This window comes from Pristiophorus japonicus, unplaced genomic scaffold (genome assembly GCF_044704955.1).
Source record: "Pristiophorus japonicus isolate sPriJap1 unplaced genomic scaffold, sPriJap1.hap1 HAP1_SCAFFOLD_442, whole genome shotgun sequence".
Classification (NCBI taxonomy): domain Eukaryota; kingdom Metazoa; phylum Chordata; class Chondrichthyes; family Pristiophoridae; genus Pristiophorus; species Pristiophorus japonicus.
In genome coordinates, this window is record NW_027254334.1 from 126,947 (window position 1) to 150,775 (window position 23,829).

A 23,829-nucleotide genomic window follows, 5' to 3' on the forward strand; every position below is an offset into this window, starting at 1 on the left:
ACTAGACCCTCAGTCCCCTGGTACTTCCGGAAGGTTATTTTTGTCTTCCTTCGTGAAGACAGAACCAAAGTATTTGTTCAACTGTTCTGCCATTTCTTTGTTCCCCATTATAAATTCATCTGAATCTGACTGCAAGGGACCTATGTTTGTCTTCACTAATCTTTTTCTCCACATATCTATAGAAGCTTTTGCAGTCAGTTTTTATGTTCCTGGCAAGCTTCTTCTCGGACTCTATTTTCCCCCTCTTAATTAAATCCTTTGTCCTATTCTGCTGAATTCTAAATTTTTCCCAGTCCTCAGGTTTGCTGCTTTTTCTGGCCAATTTATATGCCTCTTCCTTGGATTTAACACTATCCTTAATTTCCCTTGTTAGCCACTGTTGAACCACCTTCCCCACTTTAATTTTACTCCATACAGGGATGTACAATTGCTGAAGTTCATCCCTGTGATCTTTAAATGTTTGCCATTGCCTATCCACTGTCAACTCTTTAAGAATCATTTGCCAGTCTATTCTAGCCAATGCATGCCTCAAACCGTCAAAGTTACCTTTACTTAAGTTCAGGACACTAGTTTCTGAATTAACTGTGTCACTCTCCATCTTAATAGAGCATTCTACTATATTATGGTCACTCTTCCTCAAGGGGTCTCGCAAAACAAGATTGCTAATTTGTCCTTTCTCATTACACATCACCCAGTCTAGGATGGCCAGCCCCCTGGTTGGTTCCTCGACATATTTGTTCAGAAAACAATCCCTAATACACTCCAGGAAATCCTCCTCCACCGCATTGCTACCAGTTTGGTTAGCCCAATCAATATGTAGATTAAAGTAACCCATGATAACTGCTGTGCCTTTATTGCATGAATCCCTAATTTCTTGTTTGATGCTGTCCCCAACCTTACTACTACTGTTTGGTGGGCTGTACACAACTCCCACTAGCGTTTTCTGCCCCTTGGTATTCCGTAGCTCCACCCATACTGATTCCACATCACCCAAGCTAATGTCCTTTCTTACTACTGCATTAATTTCCTCTTTAACCAGCAATGCCACCCCGCCTCCTTTTCCTTTTTGTCTATCCTTCCTAAATGTTGAATACCCCTGGATGTTGAGTTCCCAGCCTTGGTCACCCTGGAGCCATGTCTCTGTGATGCCAATTACATCATACCCGTTAACTGCTATCTGCGTAGTTAATTCTTCCACCTTATTCTGAATACTCCTTGCATTGAGGCACAGAGCCTTCAGGCTCATCGTTCTCACACATTTTGCCCCTTTAGAATTTTGCTGTAATGTGGCCCTTTTTGCTTTTTGCCTTAGGTTTCTCTGCCCTCCACTTTTACTTTTCTTCTTTCTATCTTTTGCTTCTGCCCCCATTCTACTTCCCTCTGTCTCCCTGCATAGGTTCCCATCCCCCTGCCATATTAGTTTAACTCCTCCCCAACAGCACTAGCAAACACTCCCCCTAGGAGATTGGTTCCGGTCCTGCCCAGGTGCAAACCGTCCGGTTTGTACTGGTCCCACCTCACCCAGAACCGGTTCCAATGTCCCAGGAATTTGAATCCCTCCCATTTGCACCACTCCTGAAGCCACGTATTCATCTGAGCTATCCTGCGATTCCTACTCCAACTAGTATGTGGCACTGGTAGCAATCCTGAGATTGCTACTTTTGAGGTCCTACTTTTTAATTTAGCTCCTAGCTCCATAAATTCATCTTGTAGGACCTCATCACATTTTTTACCTACATCGTTGGTACCTATATGCACAACGACAACTGGCTGTTCACCCTCCCTTTTCAGAATGCCCTGCACCCGCTCCGAGACATATCAATGACTTGGACTTGATTGTAGGGGGTATGATTAAGAGGTTTGCAGATGATACTAAAATCGGTTGTGATGTTGATAATGAAGAAGAAAGCTGTAGACTTCAGGAAGATATCAATGAACTGGTCAGGTGGGCAGTACAGTGGCAAATGGATTTCAATCTGAAGAAGTGTGAGATAATGCATTTGGGGTGGGCTAACAAGGCAAGGGAATACACATTAATGGTAGGACACTGAGAAGTGTAGAGGAACAAATGGACCTTGGAGTGCATGTCCATGGATCCCTGAAGGTAGCAGGCCAGGTAGATAAAATGGTTAAGAAGGCAAGAGCAGGGAGATTATGCTTGAACTGTATAAAACACTAGTTAGGCCACAGCTAAAGGACTTCGTGCAGTTCTGGTCACCACATTACAGGAAAGATGTGATTGTAAATCCCCTCTGTAGCTTCTCTAGTGCAAAGATGTTGCCTGGGCTGGAAAATTTTAGCTATGAGGAAAGAGTGGATTGGCTGGGGTTGTTTTCTTTGGAACAGAGGAAGCTGAGGGGAGACCTTATTCAACTGTATAAAATTATGAGGGGCCTAGATAGAGTGGATAGGATGGACCTATTTCCCTTAGCAGAGGGGTCAACAACCAGGGGACATAGATTTAAAGTAATTGGTAGAAGGTTTTGAAGGGATTTGAGGGGAAGTTTCTTCACCCAGAGGGTGGTGAGGGTCTGGAACTCACTGTCTGAAAGGATGGTAGAGGCAGAAACACTCAACACATTAAAAATTACTTGGATGTGCACTTGAAGTGCTGTAACCTACAGGACTACGGACCAAGAGCTGGAAAGTGGGATTAGGCTGAATAGCTCTTTGTGGGCCGGCGCGGACACAAAGAGCCCAAATGGCCTCCTTCCATGTTGTAAATTTCTATGATTCTGACCTACATTGGTTCCTGGTCTGTCAATGCCTCAATTTAAAAATTCTCATCATTGTTTTTAAATCCCTCCACGGCCTTGCCCCCTCCCTATCTCTGTAATGTCCTCCAGCCCTACAACTCTCCGAGATCTCTGCGCTCCTCCAACTCTGGCCTCGTGCAAAACCAGCAAAGTTGTTCTCATTACAGCCTCTTCTGTGAGCTCCTCTACCAATGATATAATGGACAATTCACCAGGACCAGCAAGACTGTTGTAATATTGAGCTTAACAGTAAGATTCTTCCATGATTTTAAGATCCAGAATTAAATATTGCATCTATTGTATAAATGGCTTCTGCTATTTTTGTTACAATCAATCAAGGAAATGTTATACATTTTCTACACAAAAAATATGATATTTGGTGCATATTTTACATAAATTTTTCTTTTTATAAAAAAGTGTCTTTTCAGTTTGAAGAGCATACCGCTTTATTTCCGATCATTGTCAGGCAGCCCCCAATGCTACGTTTACATGATCCTGGACCAGGTAAATTTGAGTTACAAATCAAAGATTTGATCAGTACATTTCACAAAAATGTGTTTCTTCAACTAACTTAGATTTTTATTTTCATTATTCCAGATAGTAACATCAATTCCTTGGTTACCATAACAACAAAGACATTCTTAAGATATCATAAGCTACGAATCTTGATAGATAGCATTCGGAGATTTTACCCAAACATGACAATAATCATTGCAGACGACAGTGACATTACCGAAAAAGTTGAAGGACCCCACATCGAGCAATACATAATGCCATTCGCAAAAGTACAGTAAAGAATTCAGTATTCAATTTATGTACTATACAGACTTTAAACCAGAATTATATTTCAAAGCACAATTAGTTGAATTGGATTCATATGGTACCATTAGCTTTGTCTCAGTGGGTAGCACACTTGCCTCCAAGTCAGAAGATTGCAGGTTCAAGTTTCATTCCAGGGTCTTGAGCACAATAAAATCTAGGCTGACAATTCAGTACAGTGCTGAGGGAGTGCTGCACTGTTGGAGGTGCTGTCTTTCAGATGAGATGTTAAACCAAGATGCTGTCTGCTTTCTCAGGTAGACATAAAAGATTCCATGGCACTATTTCAAAGAAGAGCATGGGAGTTATCTCTGGTGTCCTGACCAATATTTATCCCTCAATCAATATAAAAAAAAAGTTCACCTAGTCATTATTATATTGCTGTTTGTAGGAGCTTGCTTGGGCACAAATTGGCTGCTGCGTTTCCCACATTACAACAGTGACTACACTCCAAAAGTACTTCATTAGCTGTAAAGTGCTTTGAAACATCCGGTGGTTGTGAAAGGCATTATATAAATCCAAATCTTTCTTTTTTTTCTTTCTCGCTTTCTTTCTATTACAGCTCTCTAGCTTTTGTAACCCACTTACTCAATTTCAATGTTGACCATTCCAATGTAGACTGAGAATATTGCATAAACACCGAGTTAAGTCTATTCTCAAAAGCATACAGACTTATAAAATATCATAGAATTCTGCAGTACAGAAGGAAGCTATTTGGTCAACAACCCTGTGCCAGCTCTTGGGTGTCAGCCTTCTCTCAGTGGGTAGCACACTCGCCTCCAAGTCAGAAGGATTGTGGGGTTGAAGTCCCACTCCAGAGACTTGAACACAAAACAAATCTAGGCTAAGACTTCAGTACAGTACTGAGGTCGTATTGCACTGTCGGCGGTGCTGTGTTTTGGATGAGATGTTAAATCAAGACCCCATCTGTCCTCTCAGATGAGCAGAAAATATTTCACAGCAATATTTGAAGAAGAGCAGCAGAGTTCTCCCAGCGTCTGTATATTATGATATCTGAAGCAGATCATTTGGTCATTTATCTCATTGCAGCCTGTGGGACTTGGCTGGGTGCAAATTGGCTGCAGTGTTTCACTATATTGCAATAGTGACTATACTTCAAAATTACTTCAATGGCTGTAAAGCACTTTGGATGTCTGAGATCGTAACAGTACTGTCAAAAATTTTCTGTTATAATTACTGCCAAACAAACTCTCTGGCCCTGAAAATTTAATTTTACAAGTGTGGAATCTAATTCTTTCAGAAGTGAATTGGTGTTGGAGATTTAAAATAATAAAAATTAAAGTAATTTATTAAATTTTTTCTGTCTGTCTCTTGGATATATTTCCCTTAATCCCATCTGTCTTTTCCTATCTTTAGTTCACATTCTGTACATGATTTAAACTTAATTTATACTTCCTGGTTCATAATTCCTGGTTTAGACTCTGCGTAGCTCAGTGCAGATTCTTCAATCTGATTGGTCGAAGAGCATCACTGCTTCTTGTCTTCTGACAGATGCCACAAATCCCCTGTAGAGGGCACCATGCCTCATCAGGTGGCAGATTTGAGCAAGTCTTCACTCAAAATCCCACAAAAACTTTGTGAGATGTACGGCGAGCGCCATTACTTTACTGCTGACCGCAAAATCCAGGTTTATGTAATTTTAGAAAAATATGTCTGCCTGGTTTCGATAGAGTCCATATTCTTGCTGGCATTAAGGTTAAATGTGCCTTTTCTCTATTATTTATTGTCTCCTTACTGTAGAAGCACCTTTAGGTGAGTTGCAGTCTTGCTACTATTCTTGTTCTCTGTTAACTCATATGTCAAGTTTCCCATCCAGTCCACATTTTGGACAGCATCCTTTAGAGATTGAGAGATGTACAAGCCTTTTAGTTGAATCAAAGCAACGGGAGGGAACGAGGGAGGAGGAAAACCCTAGAAAACAGAGTAATCTTTCTGCTATTGCTCTCATGTGACTTTAAATAAACATGATCATTGGTGTAGCATTATTGAGACCAAACCCTTTTCAAAGAAACCAAATTGTCCACACTTACTGATCTTGAACAACTTGGAATTTTTTTCTTCTCAGGGATGGTTTGCTGGAAGAAACTTGGCAGCTTCTCAGGTCACAACTAAATACATGCTTTGGGTGGATGAAGATTTTTTATTCACAAAAGAAACAAAATTGGAAAAGTTGGTAGATGTATTGGAAAACACAAACTTGGATGTGGTAAGTATGGAACTGGAAGGAATTGGAGATGTTTGTTTCCGATATTTCAATCTGATAAATATTTCCGTTTGATACATTCCCAAAATGAATCTTCATTTGTATACAAGATATAGCTATTGATTTTGTGTTCATTTTTTGGAGCAGCAAAAAATGATTTGCACCTATTAACTTATTCCTAGAATAAATGCGTGAAAATGTTTTTATAGTGTAGGTCTGTATTGCTTGATGCTCAATCAATCCAAAATCGGATTATGATTAATTCAATGGTACTGACATATAGTAGAATATGGTATTTGCTGAAGCTTTCACTCACCTTGACCTGTGTGAGACACTCGATCCAAGTCCACAGTCATCATCATAGGCAGTCCCTCGAATTGAGAATGACTTGCTTCCATGCCAAAAAGGGATGAGTTCACAGGTGTTTCAATAAAGGACCTAATATTCCAGGTCCTGAACTACATCTTGAGGGGTGGAAGATGCCTGTGTGTGGATTTTATTTTAACATGTGGTGGCCGTTTCACACCAGCCACCACACGGGCTTGACAGAGCTAGGTCTTGGTCCAGTGGCAGGGATTAACCAAGTCCACGGTACGACACTGTTAGCTGTGAAGTACTCGGCTATCTCTTGCTAGAGCTTCCTGCCACCCTGCTGGACCATGACACCCCACTTTCTCTCCACTGGCACTACCAATGCCTTGCGAGCCGCACCCGAGAACCTTCTGTCTCATTCTCTGTTTTGCTGCTGAGCCATGTCTTTAAACTCGAGTGGTAATGAGGTGCTGCTGCATCAAATCACCTTCTCAAGTAGTGGAGAGAGACGAGGCCAAACATTACTGGCTATTAGACTGCACCCGATATTGGCACTAAGCCAACCAGAAGCACAATTAGCACTGAGATCAGCACTCCAATCATGTCAATGAGCAGGCAGCACGAGAGGGCATGCTCCCTGCACCAAACAGCACTGGCCCATAACACCATCCATTTTCAGGCCATATCCAATTTCGAGGCTATACTGTTTGTCATTATCTGCAATAAAGGAAGGAAGATAGGAAGAAAGGATGGAAAGCAAGAATATTCTTATCTGTATTTTATCTGTAGAAGTGGTACAAATAAAATCTATTCGTAACAAAATAGATGAGTTGATGGCACAAAAGATACAAATGGGTATGATCTGATAGCCATTACAGAGATGTGGTTGCAAGGTGACCAGGACTGGGAACAAAATATTCAGGGGTATTTGACAATTTGGAAGGACAGGCAGAAAGGAAAAGGAGGAGGGGTAGCACTGTTAATAAAGGATGGGATCAGTGTGTTCGTGAGAAACGATATTTGCTCAGAGGATCAAGATGTAGAATCAGTTTGGGTGGAGATAAGGAATAATAAAGGGAAAAAGTCACTGGTGGGAATAGTCTATAGGCCCCCTAACAGTAGCTACACTGCTGGATGAAATATAAATCAAGAAATAATGGCGGCTTGTAATAAAGGAACGGCAATAATCATGGGTGATTTTAACCTTCATATTGATTGGACAAAGCAAATTGGCCAGGGTAGCCTTGAGGAGGAGTTCATAGAACGTTTCCGGGATAGTTTCTTTGAACAGTACGTTGCGGAATCAACCAGGGAGCAAGCTATCTTAGATCTAGTACTTTGTAACGAGGCAGGATTAATGAATGATCTTGGAGTAAAAGATCATCCAGGAATGAGTGACCATAACATGGTTGAATTTCAAATTCAGTGGGAGGGTGAGAAAGTTGGTTCTCAAACCAGGGTCCGAAGCTTAAATAAAGGCGACTACAAAGGTATGAGGGCAGAGTTGGCTAAAGTGGACTGGAAAAATAGACTAAAGAATGGGACGGTTGATGAGCAGTGGCAGACATTTAAGGAGATATTTCATAACTCGTAACAAAAATATATCCCAATGAGAAGGAAAGACTGCAAGAGAAGGGATAACCATCCATGGCTCACTAAGGAAATAAGGGAGGGTGTCAAATTGAAAACAAAGGTATACAATGTGGCCAATACTAGTGGGAGGCCAGAGGATTGGGAAATTTTTTTAAGCCAGCAGAGAACGACTAAAAAAATAATTAAGAGAGGGAAGATAGATTATGAAATTAAACTAGCACGAATATCAAAAACAGATAGTAAGAGTTTCTACAGGTACATAAAAAGGAAAAGAGTGGCGAAAGTAAATGTTGGTCCCCTGGAGGCTGAGACTGCGGAATTAATAATGGAGAACAGGGAAATGGCAGAGACGTTGAACACATATTTTGTATCGGTCTTCACGGTAGAAGACACTAAAAACATCCCAATAGTGAATAATCAAGGGGCTATAGGTAGGGAGGAACTTAATATAATCACTATCACTAATGAAGTAGTACTAGGTAAGATAATGGGACTAAAGGCGGATAAATCCCCCGGACCTGATGGCTTACATCATAGAATCTTACAAGAAGTGGCTGCAGAGGTAGTGAATGCATTGGTTATAATCTACCAAAATTCCCTGGATTCTGGGGCGGTCCCAGACGATTGGAAAACCGCAAATGTAACGTCCCTATTTAAAAAAGGAGGCAGACAAAAAGCAGGAAACTATAAACCAATTAGCTTAACATCTGTCATTGGGAAAATGCTGGAGTCCATTATTAAGGAAGCAGTAGCGGGACATTTGGAAAAGCATAATTCAATCAAGCAGAGTCAGCATGGTTTTATGAAAGGGAAATCATGTTTGACAAATATGCTAGAGTTCTTTGAGGATGTAATGAGTAGGGTGGATAAGTGGGAACCAGTGGATGTGATGTATTTGAATTTCCAGAAGGCGTTCAATAAGGTGCCACATAAGAGGTTACTGCACAAGATAAAAGTTCACGGTATTGGGGGTAATATGGATAGAGGATTGGCTAACTAACAGAAAACAGAGTCGGGATAAATGGGTCATTTTCCAGTTGGCAAACATTGACTAGTGGGGTGCCGCAGGGATCGGTGCTGGGTCCTCAACGAAGGGACCGAGTGCCAAGTTTGCTGATGATACAAAGATGGGTGGGAGAGCAAATTGTGCGGAGGACACAAAAAATCTGCAAAGGGATATAGACAGACTAAGTGAGTGGGCAAAATTTTGGCAGATGGGAGTATAATGTCGAAAAATGGGAGGTTATCCACTTTGGCAGAAATAATAGAAAAGCAAATTATAATTTAAATGGAGAAAAATTGCAAAGTGCTGCAGTACAGAGACCTGGGGGTCCTTGTGCATGAAACACAAAAAGTTAGTATGCAGGTACAGCAAGTAATCAGGAAGGCAAATGGAATGTTGGCCTTTATTGCAAGGTGTATAGAGTTTAAAAGCAGAGAAATCCAGCTACAACTGTACAGGGTATTGATGAGGCCACACCTGGAGTACTGCGTGTAGTGTTGGTCTCCATATTTAAGGAAGGATATACTAGCATTGGAGGCTTTTGAAAGAAGGTTCACTAGGTTGATTCTGGAGATGAGGGGGTTGACTTTTGAGGGTAGGTTGAGTAGGTTAGGCCTATACACATTGGAGTTCAGAAGACAGAGAGGTGATCTTATTGAAACTTATAAGATAGTGAGGGGGTTCGACAAGGTGGATGCAGAGAGGATATTTTCACACATAGGGGAAACTAAAACTAGGGGACGTATTTTTAGAATAAGGGGCTTCCCATTTAAAACTGAGATGAGGAAAAATTTCTTCTCTCAGAGGGTTGTAAATCTTTGGAATTCTCTGCCCCAGTGAGCTGTGGAAGCTGGGTCATTGAATATATTTAAGGCAGAAATTTTTGAGCGAAAAATGAGTAAAGGGTTATGGGGAGCGAGCAGGGAAGTGGAGCTGAATCCATGATCAGATCAGCCATGATCTTATTGAATGGCAGAGCAGGCTTGAGAGGCCAAATGGCCTACTCCTGCTCTACTCCTGCTCCTATTTCTTATGTTCTTATAATAGCAAAATCAGAGGTAGTGTAATATTTCTCAAATAATAAGAAATATAATTTTCCATAGGTTGGTGCCTCTGTGGATGGTAATCGATTTCAGTTTAAGATGTGGTATGAAGAAGGAAATGTTGATGATGGAGACTGCTTGTTTTCCAAGTCTGGTTCGTTTCATCCACTGGATGGGTTTCCAAACTGCGTGGTAACCAGCGGTGCGGTGAACTTTTTTTTGGCCAGGACAGAAAAGATACTTAGTGTTGGATTTGATCCTCGATTGGCAAGAGTGGCTCACTCAGGTAAATGAACCATTCAATCGTGCTGTCTCTCCGTTGATGGTGATAATCAGATTTGTTTGTCTTCTTGCCTTGATAACTATCTCAGGAAAGCAAGCTGTACCATGAACATGATTCCAGGTAGTCTACTCATTCTAATATTAGACTTGTTTTAACAAATATTTTGAAAACTGTTAATCTGAATATTGTAACCTAATGCTACTTTCTGTTATCTTAATTAATAATTCAGTTAGTTCAGGAATCTTTACAACTATTAATGTTTATCATATTTTACCATAGCATTAATGTCTGCATCTAACCTATTGATTAGCATTGTGGATGGTTTCACATTCAGCTGAAACATTCAGATCATAAAGTTTATAAAGCACTGGTTAGGCCTCAGTTAGAGTATTGCGTCTAATTCTGAGCACCACATTTTAGGAGGGATGTCAAGGCCATGGACAGAATGCAGAGGTGATTTACGAGAATGGTACCAGGGATGAGGATCCTTAGAGAAGCTGGGGTTGTTCTCCTTAGGGCAGAAAAAGGTTAACGGGAGATTTAATATAAGTGCTCACTATCATGAAGGATTTCATAGCGTGAAAAGGAAAGGAAGGACTTGCATTTTTAGAGCACCTTTCCTGACCACCGGATGTCTCAATCCAATGAAGTACTTTTGGAGTGTAGTCACTGTTGTAATGTGGGAAATGCGACAGCCAACTTGCGCACAGTAAACTCCCACGAACAGCAATGTGATAATGACAAGATAATCTGTTTTTGTTATATTGATTGAGCGATAAATATTGGCCAGGACAACAGGGATAACTCTCCTGCTCTTCTTCGAAATAGTGCCATGGGATCTGTAAGGGGTTCTCAGGGAGTGTTGTTGTGCCTTGGGGGTCTCTCTCTGGGCTTCTGCCCTCACAGCTTATGCCTGGCCTGTGAGGTACCCTGAGTGCTGCAAGAACACCCCTGGAGAGACTGTGTCCACAGCTTATGAAGGGGGTTTTGAGACTCGTGCGTCCCCACAGCTTATGCCTAGCCTGTGAGGTACCTGTGAGTGTCAAACACTCCTAACCCCTTCTTCCCTAGCCTGTGACACACAGTTGAGCATTTTCGATGCGCTCCTAGCTTCCCTTACACTGTTCTGACATAAGACTCATGATCAGGAGATGTAATACAATAGAACTGAGACAAGGTGATTCCAAGAGGAACTTTAGGCTTCCAATTTATTTGACAAGGTGTATCTCAACAAACCAATACACCAACAAAACAATCCCCCTAAATCCCACTAAACGGACACAACAAAAATCTTTACACAAGTTTAGCAGTACAATGCCCAACCTCCCATCTTTCCTGGCCTAACAGAGTTGGGAGTTCCGGGGACCAGAGGTTATACTCACTACTGTGCCTTCTGCAAGTCTGGTGATTCGTTTCTTCTATCCTCGGTGTCTTCGGACACTGGTTTTCCTTCAGTGTCGAGAGACTTGCTGGTTGTTGGATCACGAGGGCATGGAACCACCCACACTACGTCAGAAACCCCTTTTTATAGCCAGATTATCCAGTCTGCCTCGCCTGCTGAGATCGATTCTTCCCATTGGTGGGCTTTGTGATTTTGAAAAATGCAGCAGTTTTAGATTATTGCGGGGTTTTTTCCACTGATGTTAACCTACTCAAGGTTTGAATGGGTGTTGATTGTGTTGGCCTCCTGTAGCCATTGTGTAGGCCCTTGGGTTGTTTTGGGTTCCCTGGTTTCTAAAGGTCTGCATAATTTTCCTTCAATTCAGTTTTTCTAACCTACTCAAGGTTTGAGTAGGTGTTAATTGGGTTGGCCTCCTGTAGCCATTGTGTAGGTCCTTAGTTTATTGGTTCCCTAGTTTTCTGAAAATCTGCATAATTTCCTTCCATAGTGTAAACATGGGGAAGACAATAGTCCGATAATGGCTGTGAATCAGTCCCACAGTTTTCGAGCAAGTGCTCTCCCATTGGCTTGAAAGTCCCATGCTTCGGGCTGACTCTGTCTCATCATTGGCCCTCCGGTGTCCTCCCCCGTCCAATCACTGCTCTGCCAAGATCAAACTGTATCGGTTTCAATTCACAGCACAGACTGATCCCACAGCCCTTTTCCTTCTGGGTAAAATGAGAGGGTTTTCATCCTCCCCGACAGATCTTTTATATCCATCTGAGAGGGAAGACAGGGCCTCAGATTAATGTCTTATCCAAAAGAGTGCTCCAACTGTGCAGTACTCCCTCAGTAGTGCACTGGAGTGTCAGCCTAGATTTATGTTCTCAAGTTCCTGGAGTGGGATTTGAACCTATAACCTTCTAACTCAGAGGCACATGTGCTACCCACTGAGCCACAGCTGACACTTGTGGTGGTTTTTACAAATGTAGGCAAAAAGCATCAGATATATTTCAGTGCAGATAAAAGTTCGGCAAAGTATATTGGAACAGGAAATATAGTGGGACTGTGTGGGTATGGAGGGCCATAAATGCTCATGAAATTATGCATTGCAATAATGGCCTGGAAATCTCGGCCTCCCCGGGTCCGTATTGAGTGTCTACGGACCCGGGAAGGCAGCGCAAAAGCCGGTTTTCAGCGCACAATGCACATGCGCTGAAAACCGGCTTTTCCAATCTGTCGAGCTGGAGCTTGACAGATCCAACGCATATCGGGAGCGAGGACATTTGCAAGGGCAAGATTGGGGTACTTACCCAGATCTTGCTCAGCAAATAAAAGCAGGCACATAGACTACTTTTACAGGCGTAAGAGATTTAAAACAAACAAAAATATAATTAAATTAAATTTTAAAAAACATTTTATTGTTAAAAACCCTGCCCCCTAAGGTAAATTTATTTTTAACCTTAATTACAAAAGTTTTTTTTAAAAATCTGAAAAATATATTGCAGGAGAGGCATTTATTAACTTTAATTGCAAATAATTTGAATTATGTGAGGTGTGTTTTTTATTATGGTGTTTAGTGTATTTGTTTTTTTTTCTCATTAATAGCAATGAGAACTTGTAGATACGGAGTTCTCATTGCTATTACTGAGAAAGCTGTGGAATACTGTACCTGATTGGTTGCACAGTCTGCATTGGAATCTCGAGGACAGGAGCACGCTTCGCAGCGCAGGAAGAGAAGGCCTCCCTAACGGAATCCCACACTCCTTCGGGATCACCAGGAACTTCCGTGGAAATTTTTCAGGTCGGAGGAATCTGCCCGCAGGAAGCATTCTTCCTGCATCTAACCTGTCCAGTCCCATCAGAATTTTATATGTTTCTATGAGATCCCCTGTCATCCTTCTCAACTCCAGTGAATACAGGCCCAGTCGATCCAGTCTCTCCTCATATGTCAGTCCAGCCATCCCGGGAATCAGTCTCGTGAACCTTCGCTGCACTCCCTCAATAGCAAGAACATCTTTCCTCAGATTAGGAGACCAAAACTGAACACAATATTCCAGGTGAGGCCTCACCAAGGCCATGTACAACTGCAGTCAGACCTCCCTGCTCCTATACTTAAAACCCCTAGCTATGAAGGCCAACGTACCATTTGCCTTATTCACCGCCTGCTGTACCTGCATGCCAACTTTCAAACGATTGATGTAACATGACAACTAGGTCTCTTGTACCTCCCCTTTTCCTAATCTGCCGCCATTCAGATAATATTCTGTCTTCGTGATTTTGCCCCCAAAAACCTCACATTTATCCATATTATACTGCATCTGCCATGCATTTGCCCACTCACCTCACCTGTCCAAGTCACCCTGCAGCCTCTTAGCATCCTCCTCACTGCTCAGACCGCAACCCAGCTTAGTGTCATCTGCAAACTTGGAGATATTACACTCAATTCCTTCATCCAAATCATTGATGTATATTGTAAAGAGCTGTGGTCCCAGCACTGAGCCCTGCGGCACTCCACTAGTCACTGCCTGCCATTCTGAAAAGCACCCGTTTATCCCGACTCTCTGCTTCCTGTCTGCCAACCAGTTCTCTATTCACGTCAGTACATTACACCCAATACCATGTGCTTTAATTTTGCACACCAATCTCTTGTGTGGGACCTTGTCAAAAGCCTTTTGAAAGTCCAAATACACCACATCCACTGGTTCTCCCTTGTCCACTCTACTAGTTACATCCTCAACAAATTCCAGAAGATTTGTCAAGCATGAGTTCCCTTTCATAAATCCATGTTGACTTGGATCGATCCTGTCACTGCTTTCCAAATGCGCTGTTATTTCATCTTTAATAATTGATTCCAACATTTTCCCCACGATTGATGTCAGGCTATAATTACCCGTTTTCTCACTCCCTCCTTTTTTAAAAAGTGGTGTTACATTAGCTACCCTCCAGTCCATAGGAACTGATCCAGTCGCTAGACTGTTGGAAAATGATCACCAATGCATCCACTATTTCTAGGGCCATTTCTTCAAGTACTCTTGAATGCAGACTATCAGACCCCGGGGATTTATCAGTCTTCAATCCCATCAATTTCTCCAACACAATTTCCCACCTAATAGGGATATCCTTCAGTTCCTCCTTCTCACTAGACGCTCGGTCCCCTAGTACTTCCAGAAGGTTATTTCTGTCTTCCTTCGTGAAGACAGAACCAAAGTATTTGTTCAACTGTTCTGCCATTTCTTTGTTCCCCATTATAAATTCACCTGAATCTGACTGCAAGGGACCTATGTTTGTCTTCAATAATCTTTTTCTCTTCACATATCTATAGAAGCTTTTGCAGTCAGTTTTTTATGTTCCCGGCAAGCTTCCTCTCATACTCGATTTTCCCCATCCTAATTAAACCCTTTGTCCTCCTCTGCTCATTTCTAAATTTCTCCCAGTCCTCAGGTTTGCTGCTTTTTCTGGCCAATTTATATGCCTCTTCCTTGGATTTAACACTATCCTTAATTTCCCTTGTTGAGCCAACTTTCCCGTTTTATTTTTACTCCAGACAGGGATGTACAATTGTTGAAGTTCATCCATGTGATCTTTAAATGTTCGCCATTGCCTATCCACCGTCAACCCTTTAAGTATCATTTGCTAGTCTATTCTAGTTCATCTATGTGATCTTTAAATGTTTGCCATTGCCTTTCCACCGTCAACCCTTTAAGTATCATTTGCTAGTCTATTCTAGCCAATTCACATCTCATACCATCGAAGTTACCTTTTCTTTTCAGGACCCTAGTCTCTGAATTAATTGTGTCACTCTCCATCTTAATAAAGAATTCTACCATATTATGGTCACTCTTCCCCAAGAGGCCTCGCACAACAAGATTGCTAATTAGTCCTTTCTCATTACACATCACCCAGTCTAGGATGGCCAGCCCTCTAGTTGGTTCCTCGACATATTAGTCCAGAAAACCATCCCTAATACACTCCAGGAAATCCTCCTCAATCGGATTGCGAGCAGTTTGGTTAGTCCAATCTATATGTCGATTAAAATCGCCCATGATAACTGCTATACCTTTATTGCACACATCCCTAATTTCTTGTTTGATGCTGTCCCCAACCTCACTACTACTGTTTGGTGGTCTGTACACAACTCCCACTAGCGTTTTTTGCCCTTTGGTATTCCACAGCTCCACCCAAACAAACTCCACATCATCCAAGCTAATGTCCTTCCTTACTATTGCGTTAATTTCCTCTTTAACCAGCAATGCCAGCCCACGTCCTTTTCCTTTCTGTCTATCCTTCCTGAATGTTGAATACCCCCGGATGTTGAATTCCCAGCCTTGGTTACTCTGGAGCCATGTTTCCATGATGCCAATTATATCATATTCATTAATTGCTGCCTGTGCAGTTAATTCATCCACCTTATTACGAATACTCCTCGCATTGAGGCACAGAGCCTTCAGGCTTGTCTTTTGAACAGACTTTGCCCTTTTAGAATTTTGCTGCAATGTGGCCCTTTTTAACTTTTGCCTTGGGTTTCTCTGCCCTCCACTTTTACTTTTCTTCTTTCTATCTTTTGCTTCTGCCCCTATTTTACTTCCCTCTGTTCCCTGCATAGATTCCCATTCCCCTGCCATATTATTTTAACCCTTCCCCAACAGTACTAGCAAACACTCCCCCAAGGACATTGGTTCCAGTCCTGCCCAGGTGCAGACCGTCCGATTCGTACTGGTCCCACCTCCCTCAGAACCGGTTCCAATGTCCCAGGAATTTGAATCCCTCTCTTCTACACCACTCTTCAAGCCACGTATTCATCTGAGCTATCCTGCGATTCCTACTCTGACTAGTACATGGCACTGGTAGCAATCCTGAGATTACTACCTTTGAGGTCATACTTTTTAATTTAACTCCTAGCTCCCTAAACTCGTCTTGTAGAATCTATATCGTTGACACCTATATGCACCACGACAACTGGCTGTTCACCCTCCCCCTTCAAAATGTCCTGCACCCGCTCCGAGACATCCTTGACCGTTGCACCAGGGAGGCAACATACCATCCTTAGTCTCGATTGCAGCCACAGAAACGTCTATCTATTCCCCTTACAATAGAATTCCCTACCCCTATAGCTCTCCCGCTCTTTTTCCTGCCCTCCTGTGCAGCACAGCCACCCACGGTGCCATGAACTTGGCTGCTGCTGCACTCCCCTGATGAGTCATTCCCCTCAACAGTACCCAAAGTGGTGTATCTGTTTTGCAGGGGGATGACCGCAGGGGACCCCTGCTCTACCTTCCTTCCACTGCTCTTCCTGTTGGTCACCCATCCCCTATCTGGCTGTGTACCCTTCACCTGCAATGGCATGCAAGTTCGGAAAGCCACAATAAAGAGCTGAAATGCTGGTCAGTTAACCAGGATCTGTCGTGAGATTTGTTGCATTTCAGTAGGGAAAATGTTTGTTTGCAGACATAGGTGGAGCCGAACAAAACAAGGATTTTCTGTGCCAACTTGCGGTTATTTGGGAAATTAATCTCACTTGAGGAGGCATAAAACTGGTCCAGTTTTTCTGAATTGTATTTTTCCTTGAAGCTGGAATCACACTGGAGATCAATGAACTCAAGTTGTAATTTTTGCGGGGCTTCCTCATGGTCAAATGACAGTGGACATGATTCCAGCTCCAGTGTCTTTTCTATCATCTCAAAGTCAAAGAAACAATGAGAAAATTTTCCATGCAAGGCACTCAAAATTTTGCTGTCCATCTCTGTCTGCTCTGGCAACACTTTCAAGTATTTCAGTGTTGGAAATTGGATGAACTCTTTGCTCTTCATTTGTTTTGAAAACAAGACTAACTTGACCTTGAAAGCATTCACACTCAAATGCAATTCCTGTACAAACACATTCTTGCCTTGCAGTATGACGTTAAATCCATTTACATGTGTAAGATATCCACACCAAAAGTGAGGTTGCTCACCCAGTTGGAATTCCTTAATTCAGAGAAATCATTTTCTTACCCTGCATCTCCAGAAAAGTGCAAATTTCATCTCTAAGCTCCCACACTCGCTGCAATACCTTTTCTAGGCTAAGCCAGCGGACATTTGTCTGATAAATTAAGTCCTGGTGTTCAGCGTCAGTGTCTCCATGAAGGGAAATGAATTGCTAATGATTAAGACCTCTCACTCTTATGTAGTTCACTACTTTCACTATTGTGCAAACAACACGATCGATGTCCAGGATATTTTTGCAGACGGCCTCCTGATATATAATACAATGCAGGAAAATGACCTTTTTCTCAGGGTCTTCTTCTTTTACTTTGTCCTTAATTCTTCTTAAAAGTCCCACGTTTTTCCCAGTTAAATTTAGCGGTCCATCTATGGTCACGTTTTCCAGTTTACTCCAGGGGAGCTTCAAACATGCAATGCAGCCAGACACCCTCTCGTACAAATCCCATCCCTTTGCTGTGCCTTTCATTGATTCCATTAATAAAAATTCCTCTGTGATTTCAAATTTGTTATTAATTCCACTGATAAAAATCAAGAGCTGTGCTGTGTCCTTGATGTCAGTGCGGTCATTGGGAGCTAATGAAAACAACATGAAGCACTTTGCTTTTTTGTTCAACTCAGAAGCCAAGTCTTCATCAATCACTTCTACACAGCGAGTAATAGTTCTTCATAACAAACGAATGTTCCCAAATTTTGGAGGGTATTTGGGGGACAGCATGCCAGCAACATCGACCATGCATTCTTTCAAAAACTCCCCTTCAGCAAAAGGCTGATTTTGACAAGCGATTTTAAACGCCAGAACATAACTTGTCATTGTAGTGGCTTCTGAACTGTAGTTTGTCACACGAAAATGTTTTGCTAAGCTTTTAAGTTAGTAGAGTTTTTTGAAGCTTTTCATGTTCTTTCCTCAGTTGCTAAGTTGCTTCCATAATTAGGATGTTTTGTTGAAAAATGACAATTCAAATTGTACTCCTTGTACACCATGATGCTCTCCTGACAAATCAGGCATACAGCCTTCGAGTCCACGTTTGCGAAGAAATATTTTGTCGTCCATTATTTGTTAAAAACCCGACACTCACTATCCACTTTTTTTTTTGCAGCACTCATTTTTGAAAGGGAAAAGAAAAACCTAACTGCCCAATTTTTTTTCAAATTGCTGTCTTTCAAAAAGAACATTTACTCACATTTGTCAATTATTGCCTTCCATTTTCAGTGTTTAAAGATCGGGTGATCAGTGCAGATGTGATGCAAGGTTTTTTATGTAATATAGAATTTTTTGCAACTTACTATTTCATTGGATTAATTTCTAGAGGATTGTATATACCGAAAGACGCGATGCGTCTTTCTTCGGTAAAACTAATGAGTCGTCAAGATGAGTAGTCAAGACTCGATGGAGGAAGAGCATCCAATGTGTACGTGTAGCAACGCCCCCACAAACCAGTGATGAGCGGCGGATTTGGCAAGTTTTTGAAAAACGCAGTCAGAGCAGGAGAGAGCCACGGAAGGATGTTAGGCCAGCTCCGAGACAGAAACCGGAAGTAGATCTGCATCAGGCAGTCCCGGCACCTTAATATTTTTAATTGCCGGGTTCAGGGTAGCAGCCGACTCCTAGACTGCATTAACCTTGAGCGAGATCTCCTCTGGGGGAGCCCGCTCGCAAGATTGGACCGACTGCACAGCTCAGGCGTGGGTGGGCCGGATAGAATGAACTGGCGGGCCGTATTTTGCCCACCACTACTTTAGGGGCAACACAATTACAATTATAGGGGGCGCCAAAACAAAACAAAACAAAAAGTAGCAAAATACCAAAAAATAAATCAAAGTAATCAAACTAGGCGTTATGGTGGTGGCCATTTGCAAACGCAGAAATATTTTTAGGCTGATTAATGATCTTTCGCTGAAAGTGACAGTAAATGTGAAACTATCAACAATAATGCTCATCAAATGAAAGGATACATTGCCAGGTTATTGGAATACGAGTCAAAGCCTGTTATTCTAACCATGTACTGGTTGGACAATATTTGGAATACCTTCTGCGATGTTTTGGCATTTTCAAAAGAACATATATTCATTGGAGGTGGTTAAGACAAAAGTAATAAAGGTGACACCAGGAGTTGGTTCTTTAAGTTGTGAGAAGATGTTCACAAGTGTGAATTTGCTTTCATTCCAGGAAAAAAGTTTGAGGCCTGCCGTGATTCAGGTTTATGAAGTACAGAAAGGCATAGATGTTGCAGATGTAAGCAGACAATGAGTTGGATGTTATTCTGCTTTACCACCCGTAACTGGGTGGGGTAGTGGCAGCAAATGAAGGGAAATTGGGTGTGCAAACATCTCCACTCCACCACAATTCATTTGCCTCCCTCCCATCCCACAGGGATCTCTGCCTCACAACCCTTGCCCACCTCACTGCATTTAAATGAAGGCAAGGGGTAAGGCCAAGGAACCTCGCTGAGTTTCCGGCTTCTACTGCAGTTGACCCAGGGATCAACAGAAGAGGGCTAATGGTAGCCCTGGGGCAGTGGTGGGTAGCCCTCTATTGCCACTATTTGAGGGAGAGGCCTTAGTAATGGGAAGCTGGGTGGGAATGGAGCAACCGTAGGCCAATAATTCAACTCAGCCTTGTTTTAACCCCTCCTACTCACCATCCTGATAGGGAAAGATACTCCACCCATTCTTCATGGCCTTTATCTGCTCCTGGAGTTTCTTTTAAATTAAGAAAGACATTTTCAGGGTGTTTTTGCCCTTTAATTGTGCTTCCCCCTCATTTGAGGGCTATAGCAAGGCCGACTCTTTGCTCTCTCACAGCACCGCCCCATCAGTCTACTCTCAATCATCAGCAAAGTGATGGAAGGTGACGTCAACAGTGCTATACTCACCAATAACTTGCTCACCGCTGCCCAGTTTTGGTTCCGCCAGGACCACTCAGCTCCAGACCTTATTACAGCCTTGGTCCAAACATGGTGAGAGTGACTGACCTTGACATCAATGTAGCATTTGACCAAGTGTGGCATCAAGGAGCCCTAGTAAAACTGAAGTCAATGGAATCAAGGCAAAAACTTTCCACTGGCTGGAGTCACAGCTAACACAAAGGAAGATGGTTGTGGTGATTGGAGTTCAATCATCACAGCCCCAGGACATTGCTGCAGGAGTTCCTCAGTCCTAGGCTCAACCATCTTCAGTTGCTTCATCAATGACCTTCCCTCCATCATAAGGTCAGAAGTGGGATGTTCACTGATGACTGCACAGTGTTCAATGCCATTCGCAACTCCTCAAATAATGGAGCAGTCCATGTCCATATACAGCAAGACCTGGACGACATTCAGGCTTGGGCTGATAAGTGGCAAGTAACATTCGCGCCACATAAGTGCCAGGCAATGACTATCTCCAACAAGTGAGAGTCTAACCACCACCCGATGACATTCAACAGCATTACCATCGCCAAATCCCCCACCATTAACATCCTGGGGGTCACCATTGACCAGAAACTTAACTGGACCAGCCACATAAATACTGTGGCAACAAGAGCAGGTCAGATGCTGGGTATTCTGTGCCGTGTCTCACCTCCTGACTCCTCAAAGCCTTTCCACCACAAGTCAGAAGTGTGATGGAATACTCTCCACTTGCCTGGATGAGTGCATCTCCAACAATACTAAAGAAGCTCGACAGCATCCAGGACAAAGCATCCCGCTTGATTTTCACCCCATCTACCACCTTAAACATTCACTCCCTCCACCACCAGCGCCCCCTGGCTGCAGTGTGTACTATCTACAAGATGCACTGCAGCAACTCGCCAAACTTTGTCGGCAGCACCTCCCAAACCCACGACCTCTACCATCTAGAAGGACAAGGGTAGCAGGCAAATGGGAACACCCCCACCTCCATGTTTCCCTCCAAGGCACACACCAACTTGACTTGGAAATATATCGCCATTCCTTCCTCGTCGCTGGGTCAAAATTATGGAGCTCCCTCCCTAACAGCACTGTGGGAACACCTTCACCACATGGACTGCAGCAGTTCAAGAAGGCGACTCACCACACCTTCTCAAGGGCAATTAGGGATGGGCAATAAATGCTGGCCTTGCCAGTGACGCCCACACCTCATGAACCAATTTTAAAAAATGATGTATTCAATATGAGAAACCAAATAGTACATGGGAGACAATGGCCTGAGTTTTAAGCCCCTCCCCCCGACGAGAATGGTGCGAAGGAGTGGTTAAAATGAGACATACCGGCCTGAGGTTGCTCCATTTCCAGCCGGCTTCGCCCCGATTGCCTCCAGATCCGTCCTCCCACTGTCTGCTTGGAATCTTCCCTGTGGGACCCCGGCTGCGACTTCCTGCTGCCACCAGCCGGACGGCGTGGTGCCAGGCGGAACTCTGGGAAGGTCTATTTAAATCAGGCCCGGCTGTTAAGATCAGTTGGTTCTCCATCTCGCCGCCAGCTCTGAGGCTCGCGCGTGCCCTTCCCGCCTCCACTTTTAACATCGGGCACCAGGACTCAGAATGCAGAAGGTCTTGTGGATCACAGCCAGCCAAAGCTGATGAACCCGACCCGATCATTTTGGGAGCACGGGGTAGTTTGAAACATTGCTTCCCCACAAGACATTTAATGGATGGAGTAGATTTCATGATAGTGTAGATTGTATATGGTGTGTGGAAGAAGTGGGCTTGACGGACTGAATGGCCTTTTTCATTCTGTGTTATTGTATTACGAAGTTTATTTTTTCTATAACAATAATGATTTCACCAACAATATTGAATTTGAATCATTCCTAGAGTTTTTCGTTGATGGTCTTGGCAGGCTGCTTGTGGGATCGTGTAATGATGTCACCGTTAGTCATCAAAAGAGGGATAGACCAAAAGACGATTCACTGAAAGCAGTTGAAAACAGATATGCAACATTTAGATGGAACAGTCAAGCTGGAGCGAATTACAAACTTGCTCTACATTATTTCAAAAACCACTTAAAATGTTATACCAAGATTTAATGGCTACGGTTGAACACAATCTCAGGTTCGCCATGTACACTGAAAGCACCAAGCTCTATCTCATCACCACCTCTCTCAATCCCTCCACTGCCTCTGTATTGTTGGACTGTTTATCTGACATCCAGTCCTGGATGAACTGAAATTTCCTTCAATTAAACATTGGGAAGACCAAAATAATTGTCTTTGGCCCCTGTCACAAACTCCATCCCTGGTCACCAATTCCATCCCCTCCCTAGCCACTGTCTCAGACTCAACCAAACTCTTTGTAACCTTGAGTCATATTTCACCATTAGCTGAGCTGCCGACCACATATCCTTTCCATCAACAAGGTCGCCTACTTCCAACTCCACCCTGCCTCAGCCCATCCGCTGCTGAAACCGTCTTCCTTGCCTTTGTTACCTCCAGACTGGACTGTTCTAATGCTCTCTCTGCCAGCTTTCCATCTTCCACACTCCACAAAACTAAGCTTATCCAAAACTCTGCTGCCTGTATCCTAACTCGCATCAAATCCAGTTTACCGATCACCCCGTTGTTCGCTAACCTACATTGGTTCCCAGTCCAACAATGCCTCATTTTTTAAATTCCCATTCTTCTTTTCACATCTCTCCATGGCCTCACCTCTCCCTACCTCTGTAATATCCTCCAGCCCTTCAACCCACCCGGAACTTTGAGATCCTCCAACTCTGGCCTCGTGCGCATTCCCCACTTCCTTTGCTGCACACTGGCAGCCGTGCCTTCAGCTATCTAGGCCATAAGCTCTGAAATGCTCTCCCTACATCCTATTATTTTTATTTCCCCCTTTAAGACACTCCTTAAAAGCCAGCTCTTTGAACACACTTTTTGTCACCTGTCCTAATGTCTCGTTCTTTGGCTCAGTAGCAATTTTTGTTTGATCACACACCTGTGAAGCACTTTGGAATGTTTTATTCTGCTCAGGACACTCTACAAATGCAAGTTGTTGAATTGTCTGCACATTTGGTGAGTTGAATGTACTTAATGTTTTTGTAGATTTAAAATTACATGTGTTAATCATTTTAATCTTATATGTAATTATGAGCTCCTGCTAAATTTGAACTCAATTAATTTAGTTTTTGAACATTAAATTCTAAAATTAATAAACAATATCTTCAACATATTGACCCTGATATTCACTCAGAGATGCGTTGGGAGCGGGTGGGGGGTGGGGATGGGGTCCGATATCGCGCAGGACACCCAGAAGTAAATTCAGCGTCTCTGCCATGGGTTTTTAAACTGAGACAGCATATTCGGATTTTACTTACTGGTTTGGCGCCTAATGCGCGGCAGCGGGTGTGATGACCCGCATGACACGATCTCAATGCCAGTATTTAAAGGGTCAATCTGAAGATGCAATTTGGAGGAGTTGGAGTTAGGAAGAAGAGAAGATGTTCAACAATAGATTTAAGACAGGCAAAGCATGTGACACATTT

The 23,829-nt window shown here is 42.8% G+C and overlaps 1 protein-coding gene across 1 annotated transcript in view; it reads left to right on the top strand.

The window, feature by feature from the left end:
• The window catches only part of LOC139251761 (beta-1,4 N-acetylgalactosaminyltransferase 2-like), a 43,064-nt gene extending 19,749 nt beyond the window's left edge, over positions 1 to 23,315 (top strand). The window contains exons 6-10 of the mRNA XM_070873300.1: positions 3,174 to 3,260; positions 3,354 to 3,541; positions 5,662 to 5,802; positions 9,811 to 10,036; positions 22,170 to 23,315. Coding sequence (XP_070729401.1) covers positions 3,174 to 3,260; positions 3,354 to 3,541; positions 5,662 to 5,802; positions 9,811 to 10,036; positions 22,170 to 22,381 — 854 coding nt within the window. The 3' untranslated portion in view covers positions 22,382 to 23,315. The remainder of the gene's footprint in view (positions 1 to 3,173; positions 3,261 to 3,353; positions 3,542 to 5,661; positions 5,803 to 9,810; positions 10,037 to 22,169) is intronic.
• Positions 23,316 to 23,829: the final 514 nt, after the last annotated feature.